The following is a 19763-nucleotide window of genomic DNA, read 5'->3' as shown; positions in this document are numbered from 1 at the left end:
GTAGCGCTATTTAGTTACAAAGAAAAGCAAGTTCCCGTATTACAAATCAACTATTTATAAGCTACAATTTTATCTTCGAATTCGAAGGGCAGCGTAATAGAAATGCCAACACCTCTCACGCAACGTAACCTTGTTTTAGGTTCGTCAAGGATATAACCATGTTTACCCAGAATTCAACGTCTGCTGTACTTACAGGTTGCGCAACAACTTTGGTGTTTCATTTCTTGTTATAAAGAAAAACAAAAACATGAGTCAGTTACTAAGGCTAAGTGGCCGGAGCCGCGGATTCGTATCACCAGCAAATGCCCCTGATTTCCGATGAGTCAAGACAGCGTTTTCCTTTGTGCAGTCCTTGGATCCCACGGGATGACGCATAAACAAACACGCCTGTGCTAACTTACCACCTAGAAGTGGCTCGCCCCTGTAATAGTTGCGGGAGGTTTCCCAGAAATCAATGGAAATCAATTATGCTGAGAGAGGACTTTTATTACGGCTATGCTCTTGTGTGAATGACCCCTAATGAAGTGGTGTTTGCACTTGGTCATCAGATAAACAAGCGTTTCCGTTTCCCATGCTGTGTTTGCTAACTCACCGAAAGTCATCGGTATTCCTTCCGACGTTGTCGTACGAACATGATTATGTGGCTTTTTATTGTGCATTAGAGTTCTCGGGCTGGCTGACGTGTCCGTATGCTTAAATACATCGTAGTCGTCGATTAAATAATTTGCTTGATTCAACAGGATAAGTATGTTTTCTAATGCATTGCCAAGAGTATGTGCACTATCGCCATAATAATTTGCTGCTATTCAAAGTGCATGTAAGTACAGTGCCTGGGATAGTTGCTTCTGCGACAAGCGAAGCCGGTAAAAGTGGGTCGGAACCATTGAAATGACCAATGAAGAATGTTTTCATGTCCAAGGTGTGAAGTATAGCAGTGGGAAAAATTTGGCTGTAGGGCGCTAATTAGCAAACATCATCAGTCTTGCGCGAGCAGCAGCATAGCATAGTGTGCACTTTACTCAAAATGGTCTTCTTTATTGCAACTTCCAACCGAAATTGATAATTTGCGATAGGGGCTGGGTTCGATTTCTGATCGCCGTGAAAACACGTTCTGACGGCGATGAAGCGGAAAACGCCCGTTGATCGTGTTTAAACTTCGTAACTTTCTTGCAGTTCTGTTTATCTGGTCTTGCCTTTGAGGTATTTATTTGTCTGTATTTTTTCCTACACGTTATCAGCATTAACTCTTTCTGCTTGCAGTTCAACTTTCGATAGTGCCAAGAAAACGTTACAGCAAAAGAACTACTCTTTAGTGCAAAAAATACATATTTTTTCAATATATTTACAATATGCATTACAATATGTTTATTTCAGGTCTTTAAATTACTGAACCGACTGGCTTTCCTTCTCTGGTGGAACCACCGCTTTGTCTAACATCTTTTATACATTTGACACTGTGGTCTCTCTTTAACGAAGAGGAAATGAAAACTGAATTCCCGGAATTTCTATAAGCGGGAAATTATTTTCGCCTTCTTTTTCAGTAATGCTCCCGCCTAATGACAATGATCTGCCAAGGCACGCAAGAATTCTTTAAAATTAAAGCGCGACGACGAGCTTAAGAAATGGAGCGGCCGTGTGCAGATTATATGAGTATAACGTTAACTCGACAGGTTGCTTTGGGTGTGGTCTTATTACGGAACTATTACAATTCATGAACAGATGTGTCTCGTAGTCGTATTCTTATAGCAGCAGTTACAATGATCGTTGTTATAACAATACGCCTCATAGCTCATCACCCCAGAAAGCCGCACACGGGCCCTCCTGCAGTTCTTGAAGGCAAAGGAATCAAGATATCGACTGTAGATACGCTGCGCACTGTACATGTGTGTTGTGAAATTCGTGCACTAATGTTTTATCTCCTTCGCTCTTTTACCCCCTTCTTTCCTCTTCCCACGGATAGGGTAGCAAACCGGGCGTGGTCTAGTTAACATGCCCGCCTTTCCTGTATCCCCCCTCACTCCCTCTCTTTCTCCCTCTAATAACAGCAGTTGACCACGACGTCCGAAATGCTGCTTCTTGTATACGCTTAGAGGAAAAGCAGAAGCAGCCTGATTATATCATTCAGTTGGCATTTCAAGAAAAAAAAAGTAAAGAAGAAGATGAGTGTAGGATTGGGTGTGTTGGTATAACATGAATACAATTTTTTTGATTTCTTGTCAATAGTTTTCTACATTACGAAAGACATCTCTAGAAACGCCGTTACGCATCATGGGATTAGAATTGACAACCTCAAATTTACTATCTCTAGGTGCACTTAATCTTGGGCACAGCAGCGGGAAAGTATGCGAGGCCATGCAAGATTTCATAGAACAGTCAAAGATATTTACGCAATAACCACGGTTCCAAAGTTCCATAGTTAACCAAAAGCGAAATACGGCAAGATTCTTTTCTATATTGATTTATTTCTCATTTGATGAGAAATAATTCCACCGACCTTTTTCACTTTTTTTGAAGTATTCTTCTCGCAAAATGAACTTGTAAAAAATCTTTTTGTTATACAAAATAAGAAATTATTCTCATTTCTAGTTTTTAAATATTTTTTCTAAGCTACCCTATTCTTGGCCAATCCCCCTGAGTGGGTGTGAGCCAGCAGTGCAGGATCTACATCTTCATCTACATGTTAGCAGAGCAGCAACCAAGAGGAGACAGAAGAGAGGAGAAGACAGAGCGCTAACTTAGAACTGTTCATTTCTTTTAAAACGCTTCACCTTACATACAGCTGTACAGCCACACAACAACCGCAGTTCAACACGTACTCAACCTTAAGTACAACTTCTGTTTATCGGTGAGAGCCACAGAAGTCGTGCTGACGCATCCATCTTTCAAAGAAAACATTTTTGCTTGCTTCGATCACTTCATGTGCAGTCGGATCTCGGACTGTAGCACGTGTGGTTGTAAACCAAGGTTTTCAGATTGTAGCATCATCTCCAAGTGCCGAGATCGGACTGCACGTGAAATCACCGAAGCAACAAAAATGTTTTCCTTGAAAGATGGATGTGTCAGCACGCCTTCTGTTGCTCTCACCGATAAAGAAAATTTATATTTAGCGTTGATTATGTGTGGAACTACGGTTGTGTCCCGCGCATGGCTGTTGTGCGAGTGTACAACTGTACATAAGGCGAAGCGTTTTAGAAGAAATAAACAATTGGAAGTTAGCGCTCTGTCTCCTCTCTTCAGTGCCCTCTTTGTTGTTGCGCTGCTTAGAATTGTAAAGAGGACGAAAGCGACATATTTAAGCTCTCGAAGGTCGTACGAAATGAAACAAGAAACAGGCTCCTAAAGTGGTAACCACAGGGGCGAAGGGAACTTTGAGTTTTGAAGTTTCCTTCTGAACTTAGAGAGGGAGTAAGACAATTCAACTGCGAAGCATAGTTTTTCCCAGATAGAAAAATATAACCCAAGCTATTCTCCTCGACGAAATGTTCACGCCATAGGGCGCTACGTGACGGCCATGAGTGAAGCCGCTAAGCAGATTCCGACTGCGCGGCGCACCGTGTGAGAAGGGTGCCATTATTTCGAGCCTCGACGGGCCTTTCTTCCTCGCCGCCGTCCTGCAGCCCTCATTCCTTGGACGCGCTTCTAAATGGGGCCGCAGGCTTCGTCTGTATGGGCGATTTGGGCTCGCTAACATCTTCGGCCAGCGCTCACCGCGGATTCTGTAACGACGTCGCGAGGGTCAAGCTATTTTTCTGTCTACGTGATGTTTTTTTATGAACTGACCACATGGCATTGGGGACGTTACCATACGGAATATCTCTTCTCACACTGGAGCCAGATGGTGCTTATGGTTTCCTGGTTGTCTTTCGTTCTAGCTCATATTCTAACGAACTCAAGCACTCTTAATTTCGTCCTAGGTAAGTTAGTAGCTAGAACCTTTTTGCAAATCTAGGGTAGAATTTACATGTGATTTTCGTTAGTAATTGTTTGTCATTGGCCTGTCGCCTCCGCTAATATGTCCCGCGCCAGAATGGCTTGATGACTTTTTTACGAACAACTAGACTGAGATTTTTGTGAATAATGACCCTGGTCTAATTTTTTGTAGAATTTATTTGCGAAGAACGTGATTGCGATGTCCGACTTATTGATGCTTGTCTGAGGCTTACGATATTTAAAGTGATGAACATTAAAAGTTGCGGCAATATTACCTCCAGAAAGAGACGATGCGAATGGGCATACGCTATACACAGGCTTCACGTAATTACTAAGTGGAAGAAATTGCTAAGTGCGGTCCACTTAGCGACCCACCTGTGAAACAAGATTATTGGCGTATATTCAAAAAGCTGTTTTCGCTTGCGGCGCAATGCATGATAAGAAAGCGCTCCGGAATATCCTTCACGTCTTTTAATGGATTCGTGTAGTCGGCACCAATTTAAATATGGTTCTATAATTTGTACTTGAATATGCATCGCACGTAGCAGTGAAGCTATATCACGTGTGTAGTGCATTGTCGATGTAGAGTTCTGCACACAAATACTTACGGCGCTCACCTGTTTACTGCATATGTTGGAATCATTTCCGTGCACTACTACGATACTGCGTACTTTTGAGAATCAAGCAATGTAACTGCTTTTTACTCCTTACTGAAGAGGGTACAGGTGGGAGAGTCGTTAAGTGTCTAAGTCGCGTTGAAGTACGCCTCCCTAATATGCAGGCGGCCGTTCAACATTTTAATCATCTAAGCTGCACTTTTTCTACAGCATTCACTTGCGTACGCTTACGTAAAACCATCCATCTTTGTTCCATCAACCATCGCCTTTTTAAAACTGCAGCAGGCTTTGTCGATTTAGTTCCACGGACTTCACCGTGTAGGAAATAATTCAATCCATCTAATCTGCTGAATTTATTAAAGCGCCACCGTGTCTACGATAAAAGCCGCTTTAGATGTATTCTCATTGTTCTCGAGGAAGATTGTAGACTGTGCTTGTCTTTTTCTTTCACAGAATCTACCTTCAAAGCAACCGATACTATCTTCTCCTATCTGCGTCCTTTCATGTCGCATCGCACTAAGACTACGAGACTAAACTATGTTTGAGGTAGTGTCAAACTAAAATAATCTGAAATAACTTTGCGCAGTTGTGAGAAGCGCCGCCTTTTCTTCGTCGAAGATGGCCATGAGGATAATCTGTTTAAATATGAATAGTGCAGTATTGTAACTTATCTGGTAAGTTCTCTTTGCTGCTTCTCTATTGCCAAGTTCTAGAGCGACTATGGAAAATGAGAGTTAAGAAACTAGTTTTGTATTGACGAACTTGTGCCCAAAACAGGAAGAACTTTCTTAGATTGCAACGAGAGCAGCGAACAGAGTCGTCGGTTCTCGAAGATGTCTCACGGGCGAAATTATTGTGCTATTTGTGGACGCATCATCGTAAGTTCCAGATTAATAATTCATTCTCGCGCACACTCGAGAACGGACAGCAGTTTCCTCGGCGCTCGTCTAACCTGATTAGACATGCTTCTATTGATTTTATTAGATGTGCCTAAACTGCGTGAGAAGTATTTTTTTTAAACTTGGAGGAAACTTAGCTTCGCCTTCAAGAGTACAGCTCGATAGCGTAATCAGGCCCCGTGCGCATCGCCTTCACAATCGCTAGGCTGGCTTCGGTTCTCGGTGCATGCCTCAACAGTGTCGCAAGGAAACGAACGTCTGTGCGCGTAAAGTTGACCCTTTCAAACTATTCTTGAATGCCCACTGCAACTACAGTTGCGCTGGACCCACTACACCACAATTCTTTTTTTGCGAATCAGCGAAGGGCTCACTATTCGTTCGTAAGGCAACACGTGAACCTACGCAGCTGCTCACTTTGTTGATGACTTTGCTGATGATTATGATTAAATATGTGTGAGCTCTTTTAGTGCGTAGACTTTTCAAACACCCACTCGTTGCGCAATTCACCTGTTTTGACGCCTGGCGCGCTTCATCCACGCACACATTAATATATTGTTTTTTTTTGTTTTTTTTTCCGAAGCAGTTCCAAGCAATGGCGTGGCTCTGTGGAAGAACGCCTGCTTGCCAAGCAGAAGGCCTGGGTTTGATTGTCACTCGAACCAAAGATTTTTATTATTTATTTTATTTGCATCTTTCTCGATTTTTCGGTCACGGAACACGTTGATTTTTCGCACGCAACCAACGCCGCCGACACGAATGCTGGCACCGGAATTTCTGCGTAACGAGCTATCGCGTTAAAAAAATTTCGGGTACTGTATACACTTTTTGAGGTGAGCAATAACCATATGAAGCCACGATAATCCAGCGAGAGCGAACGCTGGAATAAGGTAAAGCAATGACGCTTGACGATACTTTGGCAGTTAAGTAAAAGACTGATTAACTTTTATTGGTTTTATGTGGTTCTACGCGGTGCAGCCCAAGCGCAAGCTAACGTCTATTCGTTTCTATTTGATTCCTCAAACTTCAGCGCCTGTAAAATATGTAAGTGATAACAAATGAGTATTCATTTTCAAAGCAGTACACCTGTCCGCCGCGGTGGTACTGTGGTTACGGGGCTCGGCTGGTGACACAAAGGTCGCGGGTTCGATCCCGACCACGGCGGTCGCATTTCGATGGAGGCTAAATGTTAGAGTCCCATGTACTGTACCATGTCAGTGCACGGTAAAGAACACCAGATGGTTGAAAATTGCGGATTCCGCCGCTAGGGCGTGCCTCAGTCATATCGTAGTTTTGGCCCGTTGCACCCAAGATATTATTATTGAAACAGTAGACCGGGGCAAGCCCCGGCTCTACTCTATAGGTGGAAGAATTCCTCATTACAGTAGCCCTCTAAGAAAAGAAGTATTACATTCTAGATAAGTGCAACCTGCAGTGTGTAAAACAGAAGCTCCCATAGGACGTAGCACAAGTTCCAGAACCCCTGTGGTGCTGCGGGCAGTGTCGCCGCAAACCAACTCGGCCCTCATTCCTCATGAGAACACTCCCTGGGAGCTTCTCTTATTTGTATAGCATGGCGTATTGTAGTTCTTCTTCCTTTGGCCGCTAGTCTTGCACCGATTCCCGCTTTCCTGGCGCAAATTCTTGCTGAGGGCTAACAATGTTTGTCTATGCGGGCACCGACGAAGCAGAAAGAACGCTTCTGGACAAAATGACGAACAGGACAAAAACTCGACGCTAGCCGCAACAAACGGATGGTGGCGCCTGTCTAGAAGAGCGGTGCTTGACTAGTTCAGTGGAAGGAACGCAATGTGTAGTTGTCCAGGATGGGGTATAACGTGCTCGTAACTAACGGCAGACATGTGCAAACACAAGAAAGGGAGGCTTTGACGCATGAGAGAGATAGAGAAATAAATGGGCGGAAGGTAGAGAGGTTAACCGGAAGCTTCACTTCCTGTTTGTTACACTTAGCCGGGGCGAAGGGTAAGGAAGCAAGACCAAAAACTAGGAGAAATAACGAATGTGCGCGAAAACCATAATGGAGTCCCGCGTAATTTGCTGGAACCGCATCACCACAGATGAATCGTCTACTATGGGGGTTATCAACTGCAAGAGAATCCCTGGAAAACATTAACTAAAGCTACAAGTGCAATAATAATAATAATAATAATAATAATAATAATAATAATAATAATAATAATACTTGGAGGGAGCCTGAGCCTCGCTTTCAAGAGTACAACGTGATAGCCTAATCGGACCGTGTTCGTGTCGCCTTCCCAATCGCTGGCATGCCTTAGCTTCTCGGTGGAAACCTAAACTGTGCCGCAAGAAAAGCCAAAGTGCGGAAGCCTTCCGGCTTCAATATCCACGCATTCCGCGCGACGAAGCACTGCCACACGGTGGGTCGATGCCGTTTAAAAGCGTGCCCGTGGCTCTTTGCGTTATCTCGCGGCTGATAGTCAAGCCGTTGAACAACCTCCGAGACGTGCGTACCACCAACGCTAAATGGTGTACATATATAAATAGCCCGCCGTTAGTGTGCTAGATGATGTGTGCGTGGTGGCCGAGCGGCTAAACGCCTCGTGTCGCTGAGCGAGGGGTCGCACGTTCAAATTCCCAGTCCCACCCGACCCCGAAGATTTTTTATTACTGTTTTATTTTCATATACCTCGAATTTTCTCTGACTGACAACGCTAATTTTTCGCTCCCAACCAAAGACACCGCCCTCGACACTGGAATTTCTGCGAAACGAGCTCTTTAACGCGATCGCGTTGATAATGACACTAAACAACATGCTGCAATTGTTTTTGTATACAGAGATGCATTGACAAAAGTTGATGAATATTTTTAGGGGCGAAGCTCCTTATAGCGGCACCCGTTCGTCCCCGTCGTAGTAGTGTGTAACCAGTCTTAGAAACGGAGGGGGCGTGCACACATGAAGGCTCCCTAAAGACAGTGCGCTGCGACAGTACGTGATATGTATCCATGGAGGAAGGAAAAATAAGGAGAGACCCTGACGTCACATTCGTGAAGCCTCCACATCGCAAACACCCGCATCGCCTCCTAGCGAAGGATCCTCGAAACATTTCGTGATTTCCGCCGTATCGTTTGCAAGCGCATGCGCGATTCGAGCCTTTCTTTTTTTTTCGCCGTGCAAGCGGCGCCGGCGCCGCGGCGCAGTCGATTCACGCATGCTGCTCCTTGTGTGTGTTCTTTAGGAAAGCTACGCAATGCCCAGCTGTTGTGTATGGTTGCGTATACCCGGTGCAAATCGCGTGCTCTGCGGAAAGTACCGGGTGTCACTTTTCATGTGTACGTACACGTTCGCTTCATTGCTGATCACTAATGCATGATATTTGCATGCGAAGCTCTCGGATGTGCGCTCTGTTGCTTCTTCCTCATTGTGTCAACTCAGAACACACGTGAACTTTTGTTTTTGGCGTCTGATGCGCCGTACGTAACATGCGCCGAAGGCATCGTACGTTTTTAGAGGCTGTGTCGTCCAACGAAAGGGCAATAAACTTATGTTGTTGTTATCGGACTACGTGATGTATGCATTGTGCGCTCGCTGCGTGCTTGTTGTTCTGTGCGTACTGGAATAACAAACTTTACGTGCCCGATCGCGTATGCAATACAGCGGTGTCCTCTTTTCGACGTGAAGTTACGTCAACTATAAGTTGGCGTTGCGCCGAATAGCTACTACGCTCACTCCATATACACGAACAAAGAACCGCTAATCCGGCAACGGATCGGGAAATCGGGCTACGAGAAAGAGAAGGCCTAACGCCCAGCAGAACGCGTAAGTCACTGCTAGGTCAGTTCGAATATGATGATGCAGGGGCTGAACGTTTTTGATCACGGCACGTACCGGTATTCTGTATACTGTTGCACAAAAACGCTCCACGAAGAATTTCAGCACGCAGCGCTCGGGCCGGCCACGCACGAACAGCCTGGTAAACGTCTGCTTGCAACATTTTACTGCGTGCGAACCGCACAATACGCGCTAAGTTTACGCCGGGACTACAAATCTGCGCAGAAGCTAACCACCGCGAAGAGCACGCCGCGGGGCGTCTGCTGTTTTGTTTGCCCCATACCGGTTTGTTTGCCCCATAAATCTGACGTCACTTCCGCCGCACTTTCCGCCAATGCATTGGAATACGATAGGGCCTCTCCTTAGTATTCCTTCCTCCATGTATGTATCGCCCTGTCCTCTCCTACGCTTCCCCCTCTTTCTCCTTTCCTACGCCCCCCCCCCTCCTATCTTGCCTCGCGGCGCAGCGGCGCCGACGGAGGCAGCGTCGCGAGGCAGCGTCGCGGCAGCGTCTTGATTAAAAAAACCGACCGCACAACCGTTCACTGACCACCCCGTATATATAGGCACTGGATTTTGACCTCCAAGGTAGTGCGTGTGTGCGATTTCTCCTGTGCGTGATTAAACAATGAAAATTCACAGCGTACATGTAAAATTAAAGTGAGCTGCAAGTTGTCATAACTCTCATGGAACCTTTACTATAAACGCGTCCGATCTCACGTCAGTGATGATGTACTGGGCAGAATTCACGGAAGATTCACGGTTTACCGATGAACCTCCGCAGCTGCGCCCACTCATCATCATTCACTCCGTGGATATGCTGTGATTTTTTTTTTTGCTATATTCGCATGTACTCCTGATATTCAGTTGGGTAGCCGGCTTTAGCATCCTGAGTTGTCACTGTTGCGTTTCGTTAGGCTTCAATAACCGACACAAACCGGAAGGTTCGAATGAAATTGTCAAGGAGATAACGTTACAGCATACAAAAAGGGCTTTTAGCATTGCCGCTTTACACTCGATAAAATATTTACCATGTGAAGAAAAATCTAGGAATATGCGCGGAAGAAGGTCGTTTCACTCACCGATCATAGCATATACATTTAGCTGACGTGCAGCCTATTTCTCCTTCTAAGCACAAGCAACACGACCATACTTTCCGCAGATGGAACAAGTGGCGGCAAATTGCTGAGAAAATACGCCTACAAAATAGACCAACCTTGTCATGCTGCCATTGTCTTACGCTGAAAAGCTCGTCTAAAGCTACAGGCTCAGAAGGGGTAAGCTAATTGAATATTTAAAACACCAAAGGCAGCAGCACGGCGAAACAAATATCTACCTTACGGCGGCGCGATGTGAAATCCTATTTCTATATCGCTATGTACAGTTGAAAGCCCGTTCCTAGTTCACTGTCAGCGAGAATGGTTTGCTGTACCGCGAAATCTTTTTTGCCATGAATATAAATCATGTACTTAAAGGCGCAGTATTCGCAGAGTAATAGAGGAGAAGAGAATTTCGCGCGGCATGACGAAAGATGAAAGGACTGGTTTCTCATTAAATAAAGGGGAAACCTTTGTGGGCTGAGAGGAAGCGGCGTAATCCAATTCAGAAACGCTGAAATCACAGAGTTCCCTTTTCACTTTATCTCTTTTCTCGTGTTCACCAAGATCGCGCTCCTAAATGCCGTGCCGTAACTTCTCTGTTTTGGATTAAATACTCTTGAGCGCCGCCGTACAGCTTGACCGAATTAGATTAAGAGCGCTTGGCGCAGTGTTCAAGTTGTGATGCTTTTCTTGCATTTCTGCAGATCTAGAGCACATCCAGACCGCCGGCGCCAGTACGGAGAAACGATAATGCATGCGAAGCAGGAAGCACTTCTTTCGAGCCTAGACAAAATAGATTTTTTTGATTAAACGTAATCTTTATTATATGTATTACTTATGTATGAATCGGACGTGACTCACAAACTATTGAATTAATGCATTTTATCGACAAGGCGGTGTGTGCAAGTAATTTCGGTCTCTGAGACATGCGGGGACTTGTTTTGAACTGAAAATTTTTGAGGACTATGGTTGCATACCCTTGGTACGACTGCGTTTCCCTCTCTATATTAAGTATCACCTTGTGCAAGAATTCACATAATTATTAAATTTTAAGATGTTTTCATTAACACAGGAAAAAGAAACAAACATCACCGGCAAATTACAGATACCTCATTTATATTTCGGCCAAATAAAAAATAAAGATGCCTATGTATGGCAGGAGTGTTCGAGGTATTTCATCTAATATTAGCATTTTCAAGGAGCATGAGCAGTGGACATTTGTACTATCGTGCTGGTGCTCACCGTGATTTCGTGAATATACCTCTATGTGTCCGTACATAAACTTTTGCGAAATTTTTTCGACGTTGCCTTGCACGTCTGAACTTACGTGCGGGAGTGTTAAAGGAAGCTGGACGGAACGTTTAAGAACCGTTTTTGCAACCCACGCACGTTCGAAAAATACCGTTGTTGACCTCAACGACCTCGCGTGTTGTCAATCATCTTTGGTCGGGTGCGGCAGGCTTCCGTATAGAGCGCCACGGGCAGCGCTAACTAAGGACTCAAACTTTAAGCACATCTGCACTGCGCGGTCGTAAAAATACGCAGACGACGGCGACGTTTAGGTTGGTATTAGCACCCTGTGCCGTCCGTTTCAAACCCATTTTCTCTTAAGGGGGTCAATGTTGCCTCAACCCGTTAAAAATAAGCATGCGAAAATTCTTAATTGTCAGCATAAAAACGCCTTCTGTGTTGTATTTCTAATAGACGTATGAGTGCTGCAAAGAGCGTTATGGCTGGAGTCCGCAACTTGGTCGCACTTCTGGTGACTAACTGTGATCTTCATTGACTCTCGGCGTTTGTTTGCATCCCGAAAAACATGTTGCCTTTATTGCTAGCGTGTTCTTAAGAGCAAGACCACTTTGTAACGTACTGAGCGTAGCGATGACATATGGCGTAAATTTCGTGAAGCACATCGGACTCCTTTTTTTCTGTTTCTTAATATTTAACACAAGGAATTTCACGTAGCGCATTGCGCTATGCACGTCCTAAGCCATACGTAAAAGGGTAAAAAATTGTCGGAAGTAAAATGAAGACATGCAAATGACCGCTCAAATTGTAAACTAAATTAGATTCTGCTCCCCAGGCAGCCTTCATTCGTTAAGGACAACTGCCTTACTCAAAGTTCGAAATGTCTTCTCTGGGCGCCAATTGTTATATATATGTATATATATATATATATATATATATGTATATATATATATATATATATATATATATATATATATATATATATATATATATATATATATATATATATATATATATATATATATATATATATATATATACACGTTCACTGGATAATTATGGACAATGCTGCATTCTCGAAACTATATAGGCGGGTTAGTTAAAAAGGATACAGTGAAACCTCGGTGATACGAATCTCACGGGACCACTGAAAATATTCGTATCATCCAAAATTCGTATCACCAGAAAGCATGGAAAATTAGCATGCGACAAAAGAAAGCTGGCGTACATTTTCATTTATTGTTCTTCAGGGCCGCAGCAACGTCAGGAAGAACCCTGAATGATTGTCAGTTAAGCTTTTGATGTCGGCAATCATACCAGCACTCGGATATACACGGCCCGTACGCGCGTGTTTGATTAATGAACCAGGTGCGTTGTGACCCGCGACAGCAGTAGCCCCCTTCCAAATTTTAGTATGCTTTTTTGCATGACACCAGAGTACTGCAGCGAAAGTAACGAAAGAAGCGCTTTGACGCGGTGGATCAAGGCCACCAAATTACAGAATTATGGTCCTGTGTATGATTTTGTTATCGCGGAGGTGTTGGGGATGTCTTTGGGGAGATTTACGGCCGCGCCCGTACAAGTGCGACCTCAATGGTCGCGCATGTTGACATTGTGAGGCCTGACTCCTGCGCTAAGTCCGTCCTCGCCTTCTTTCGGTCCTCGTCCACCTTTCATAGGATGTCTGATGCACGAGGCAGGCACGTGTAGACACAGTACAACGACAGCAGCCTGCGTCGACGCGTTAGAAAAAAAAAAGCACGGCGCTAATGTCCTCTGTAATCTAAACGCGAAGGCATATGGAGGCACATAAGAGCCTCTAAGATTCGCGCACACAATCTCGGAGGCCGTGACGCGTCTCTGAAGGTTTATTCTGACCGTAAGAAAAGTTTTTCTTACACCGTGATTCTGACGATTTGGCGGTGCCCACGCTTGCGTTCCCGCGCTCGCACGTTCATGGCGCGTCTTCCGCGGCAGCGTACGTTCGTATCAAACGTGGCTGGGTGAAAATCGGTTCGCAACAACCGTACTCCATTACATTGCAGGCCAATGAGCCTTGGCCGGGACCAACGAAAAATTCGTACCATCCCGAAATTCGTATGAGCTGTAATCGCATCACCGAGGTTTCACTGTATATCTTTTTCACTGCATTTGCGCCACGCAAAAGAAAAGGTAGTCTTTGTAGTACAATGGCGCTTCTCGTCGTACTTATGTGAAGTTTCATGTAAACAATACTTTCAAACACAGCTGTTGCTACCCTAAATATGCAGACGCGAAAACCACAGTTATTTTTTGTTTGGGAGTACTTGCCGCTCGCCAAAGAAATATATGCAAGCTCATTTTTTCTCATACCATGAATGGGTATTTTCGACCGTCAATGTGAATTCGATAGACGCGGTGTTGCATGCGTGTTCATCGCGCAGGTATCGGGGAAAGTAGTTTGATAGAATCATTTTTTCTGGGCACAAGTAAAGAAGAAGAAAAACTACGCACTACTTTGCACTACAACTGACAGCAAGGTATATTCTCACCTTCTACGTCCTCGGGGCATGCAACCAGCAGAAGCGTGCATGTCAGCGCAACGGACCAAAGGCAATCCCGTGAAATTGTAATCCAAGCAACGCTTGTCCTCGCTGCCGATTGATTGAGCGACCTTGACATTGTTCCTAATATTCCCATAGTCTCTGGTGCTTCCAGGAATCGCCGGAGTCGGCACCTCACGTCACTAGTGCACAAAACCTGACTGGTGACTGACAAGTACGCGTTGCCGCATCTGGTGCTTCGAAAGAGAGAGAGAGACAGAGAGAAAAAAATATGTTGCACCTTTTCTAGCTTCTTCGCTCTTGGGATTCCTTCGTTGGAGCTCTTAACAAGGGCAAGGCTTAAAAGCTGAAAGTAAAACGTTAGGTACGGCAAGAGACACAGCTCTGCGAACAGCGGCTTTCCTGTCTGGCAGCTGTGCGAAACCAAAACTTTACAATTGTTACTGCCCGCCTAAACTTATAAAAAACGCTAAACTCAGTTATCTGCTAACTAGTAGACGGCAAAGCATGCATCCGATTGAGCAGAATCCTAACTCGGCGATTGAGAGTCAGCGCGCTACGGCGGAGGAGCGCAGCGGCCGGAGACCGTTACAGCGTAAGCCAGAACCGAAGCGAATGCGGCGAGTGACTGCGAGATCCCGACGTGGATGGAAAGGGGGGCGCGAGGGGTCCGTTTGGGGAAGCGAGGGAAAGGAAATGACGGGGGCGCTTCCCGAATCGATGATACCAGCACCATCTGGCGGCCTTTGCTGGAGGCTGCCTCTGCCGAAGCCACCCGCAGTCTCGCTCTGCGTGGGATAAACCTGCGGATAAGAGCAAGTTAGTTTGAAAGAGAGAGGGGAGAAAGCGCACGTAGCACGATAAAAGAGGGAGAGGGAGGAAAAAGGCGAAATCTACACGCAAGAAGGCAGTGTGCATCTAGGCGCGACCACGTTCCTGTGCAGTCAGGCGTGCTCCGAAAACGGTTCCTGACAAGTTGCGCTCGGAGTTTAGAGATGTCTCGGGCTAGGCGCCTTGTTGCTCTTATGACTTTATTCCCGTTATATATAAAAAAGCGACCCTGCCTCTTTAGGTTCTCTTTTCTTTCTTCCTGTGTTAACGCCACCGTAAGCTGCATTATTCGCTTAGATGTGTAGATGTCCTACCTGCAGCAAGTATCTTTTAAGCGCGTTTCTGTTTTAATACTTTGACTGTGAAATTTTAGTTCGTGTTGATCTGGATGGCATCACCTGTTAAAGCATTTTAAGTTCTTTGCACTCGAATGTTCGCCATCATGAGAGGTTTTGATATTGATAGAAACGTTCCTACCATCCCTGGTAATTTTTTAAGCCCCGATACTTAAGTATTGGCTCCGAAGGCTTTTGGAGACGCTGCACGTGACACATTCATAACCAGGGGCGTAGCCAAGGGGGGGGGGGCTGGGGGGGTTCAAACCCCCCCGAAATTTTTCAGTTTTGCTTGCGTATATATACACGCACACATACAAACGCACGCACGAACTTATATAAAGTATGGTTGAACCCCCCCCCCCCCCCGAAAAAATTTCTGGCTACGCCCCTGTTCATAACCCAGTAATGTTCCCGTTAACACAATGCCGAAACTAGAAATTGTTATAAACATAGAAAAATTTAACACTGCTGAAGACAAAAGAGAAAATAAAAAAAATTGTAAAAACGGGAATCACAAAAAGCGCAGCACGAACTTTCCGCTGAAGGCAATAAATAAATTCTCGACATTTTCGAAACAGCTATTCGAAAAATTCACGGGTATATGTTTTCATAGAGGGCACGTTTGATCTGGTGCAATATTTTCGTTTTCCTCTTGCGTACGTGCCACATCTCAACGACGTTATTCCAAAATAATTTTCGAATTGACGCCGGTGTCATTTTATTCGCGTCCGAGCTCACTCATCCTACGATGCTCGATTTCAGGCGCATCTATATTGGCGATGTGACGAGAATGAAGCGATGCAAATACGCAACTATATCTGAGTCCTCACAGAAACCGCCAGTTTCGGTGACTTCGCTTTAGAGGCAGAATGCTTTCAGCTGGACCATAAAGTAAACTAGTGAGGCGATATCTTTCTGCCAAAACCGTAATTCTGCAGTGTCTTGATTTTTTTACACTCAAAGAATAAAAAAAGAGTCATTTGACTCTTTTTTGGCACTTATATAACTCTCACCCATATAACTCTCTTTAAAGAGACATGAATCTCTTTTGGGGAGTCGTGAAACGCACGACTCTCCACTGGCTGTTCCTCATAAACTATTGCCCTCTGAACATCAATGCCAGCTGTTTACAGCGCGAATGGAAATGTATTCGGAAGCCGGAGTAGTTTCACTAGATATCAGAAGACTCTCAATGTGGTTTCCTAACGTAACCATCAGGACAACTTATCGCTGCCATTAAACGTAGGAAAGTATTGAAGAGCAGGTTTTATGACCCTCCTTCGAAAAATATATCGCTAGTATTAGTGTCGTGTGTCTCGAATGCAAAACGACAAAGAAACCGAGAAGCACCGGGTAAGCTCTTCTCTTGCCCTGCGGAACGTTAAGGCGTCCAAGAAGTGTTTCCCAATAGTTGTTTTCCTGCCCTACCGGTACACTACAGGGGTAGGCAAGTGTGATAGCAAACCGCTAGGAAGAGGAGGCAATCTCCCATACATATGCACCTTGACGTGCATACGTTTCATGTAGTGTTTCCCATTTCCATTAAACCGGCGTGTGCTCTTGCAGCTATTGCTTGGCGAACCATCGGGTGCCATCGAATATGCACGCGCCTGTATACCATTACTCGGAACTACACAGAGAGAAAAGGGGAGCGTTTCCTCTTTCCCAGCCAACAAATCGACCACGTCCGTCGATCTTCGCCTGTACTTACGTTTCGCTAAGGAAGGGAGTGCAGCACCTTAATATCGGATTCCAGCCCCTTATTGGTCGTGTACGCTGCTAAGCAAAGCCTCAGCAGCCGATCAGGTGCAACAGGCTATCTGCCACCGGCCAATACTGGTACGTCGCAAAGCCAAACAAGCTTCGCTTCATTTATATTCCAGTACTGCACTGCATCTGCGTGCTTCGTTTTCTTAATGTTCGCTAGCGGTTAGACTTTTCATACGACACAAGGAATACTCCAACTACTGCGAAGTGTGTCACGCAAAAGATATTTTATGGGCTGTCAATCATAAAAATGAAAAGGGCCTAAAGGACACGACACGAGAATTCTCTGTAGTTTCCAGAAAAAATAACAGAATGGAAGTAGGATGCCATAAATAATAGTTTAGAATTTATAGATAAAATTATTAAGTAGGTGATGCAATTAGAAGCCGCTGCTAATGGCGCAATTACCGGCTGTGTATGCCATGTAATGCATGCCTGCTGCATCGTCACTACCCCCAGCAATTTTTAGAAATCGCCTTGACAGGGTGCTAGTTCAGTTGATATCCGTGTTCGCAACTGTCACAAACGGTGAACGTAATAGACGTTCAGCCTTCGAAGTTTTCGGAACTAATAAAGCTAACGGTAGTATGGATGGAACGAATTGAACCGCAGAGAAAAAATTTCGCAACATCGGGCTGAAGTAAACAAGAGTGATGAAACGATTGCTGCAAAATATTTCGCAACACTGCGCGGTCAGTCAGGGACGCTGGTACTCTGATACACAGCTGGCACGAAAAGCTAAAGTATTTTCACACGTAATAAGCTTCGCGCTGCGCACCTGAGGCCATCATGAGGAAGCATTACGCAATAACTTATCTTGTGTTCTTTTGAAGCGTTAAAACAACGATAATTCCTTTTTGTCTGAAGTGAAGCCCAGATCTAGCTCAACAAAAAACTGCGAAGGGAACCGGGGGGAGCACGTGAAATTAATGAAGTTTGAGCTGACTCGAACGCGAAAAGCAAATCGATGGGTGAGATTAACAACAGGTTGGAGCTATGTGGGAGCTTGTCTTACTGCATGCAAGTTTATATATTTTTCTTTTTACTTCAAATCCTAACAGAGTGCGAAATGAGGCACGATGGGGCGCGAATAATACGATGGCTTCCGACAAAAAAAAAAAAAAAAAAAACCCACAGTATTCTGGCGACCTGCTTTCTTTTCTTCAACGTTTCCTTTATTGGGAGATTTTGCACTAAATCTTACTAACGCCAACTACCTCGGCTGAGCCTCTTTGTCATCATATAAATGTCCATTACGGAAAAAAAAATGTGTCAGTGCATTATGCGAGGAATCTCGAAACTGCGATGTTTTTCTTCTTTTTTTTTTCGCCCAGAACCAAATCTGAGACAGCAGGCACGCCCACTATGACAGATGGTTCGGACGCTTTGGCTGCACTCAAATCTTTCCAGAATCAGAATTCAGAAGATGTGTTATAGATTCGGTACTTGTTCTTTTCACCTCCAGGAATTTTTTTTTAATTTGTTCTGAGGAGATGTGAAGAACGCACATTTCTCACTTTACTTCGAACAGAGTGAAATTTTTGCTCGCGTGTACAATCCTCCATGTCGGCCTTACACGTTGTCCACGAGCTTGTTGGAAAGGCCGTTTCTTAGCACTGGTGTGGACGAGGACAAATAGGGAGAGACACTAGACACGTAGGCGCTGCTCACAACAATGAAGTTCATTCCTTGATCGCGTCGAACAAAAGGGCCTTCACTTGCACGTCACAAAATCATGTGACCTTCGTAAGATACAAGAACCAGACAAACCGGACAAATTAACAGAAAAATCACAACAGTGGACTCAGACAACAGATAAAGGTTTACTGTTTGCGCAGGAAACTAATTTCTTTGTCAGACAGCGTTAGCGAAGTCTCGCTGGTGCAAGAGCTGCCGTAATAGTCAATTTGCTCACTTTCTATTATCAATCGGGATCCTTCGCAGTTGCTCTTTCTAACGATGACAGTTTTCTCAAACAACGACACAAACGAGCATTTTTGGCAATGTATTGCCAGAAAACCATCTGTGGGCGTCTTATGACATTTATAGTGGTGCTCTCGATGACGATCGTTCACGCACCTTCCTGTTTGTCCGATATAAAAACGCTGGCACGATAACGGAATACGATAAACACCTGATTTGCACTCAACAAACTTTCTTTTGTGGTTTTTATTGCAGTTGTCATTAGTCTTCGTTTAATTAGTTTTTGTACAGAAGCTTAACAGTTTATTAGACGCTGTGAAAACAACCTGTAAATTATCGCGAGCCTCTATTTTCTTTAAGTTGTGCGATATCTAGTGCATATACGGAATTACAGCTACGTTGCCTTTGTCAACAGCAGGATTTATGCTAGTACTACGTACGGCACAACTACCTTTTAGGCGCCGCAGTACACCTTCAGCTACCGATACTAAAAAATCAGTTGGATAACCGGATATTAAAAGTCGTGACCTTTGCTCACTGAAGCTGCTTTGCATTATGTGGCAACACGACTTATCGAGTGCATTATCAAAACATAGCTTGGTGAACCAGTTTGGAATGATATGAATGAAATGGTAAAAGCGCCTTATTAGCCATGGGTGTGTAACACCAACAGGTGCGGTGATCTTTGAACAAAAAAGATACATCTAGGAACCCTAGGGTTCCGTCAACAGGCGTTTCGACAGTCCAAAACGAGGGATT

At 44.6% G+C, this 19763-nt stretch overlaps 1 protein-coding gene across 1 annotated transcript in view; it reads right to left on the bottom strand.

The window, feature by feature from the left end:
• Window positions 1-14779, bottom strand: part of LOC119393430 (hemicentin-2) — a 72209-nt gene extending 57430 nt beyond the window's left edge. The window contains exon 1 of the mRNA XM_049416248.1: window positions 14134-14779. Within this exon, the coding sequence (XP_049272205.1) occupies window positions 14134-14281 (148 nt within the window). The 5' untranslated portion in view covers window positions 14282-14779. The remainder of the gene's footprint in view (window positions 1-14133) is intronic.
• Between the last annotated feature and the right edge of the window lie 4984 nt (window positions 14780-19763).

Source organism: Rhipicephalus sanguineus, chromosome 5, assembly GCF_013339695.2.
Source record: "Rhipicephalus sanguineus isolate Rsan-2018 chromosome 5, BIME_Rsan_1.4, whole genome shotgun sequence".
NCBI lineage: Eukaryota > Metazoa > Arthropoda > Arachnida > Ixodida > Ixodidae > Rhipicephalus > Rhipicephalus sanguineus.
The sequence above is the reverse complement of the archived record's forward strand: the minus strand, read 5'-3'. Positions and strand labels throughout refer to the sequence as shown.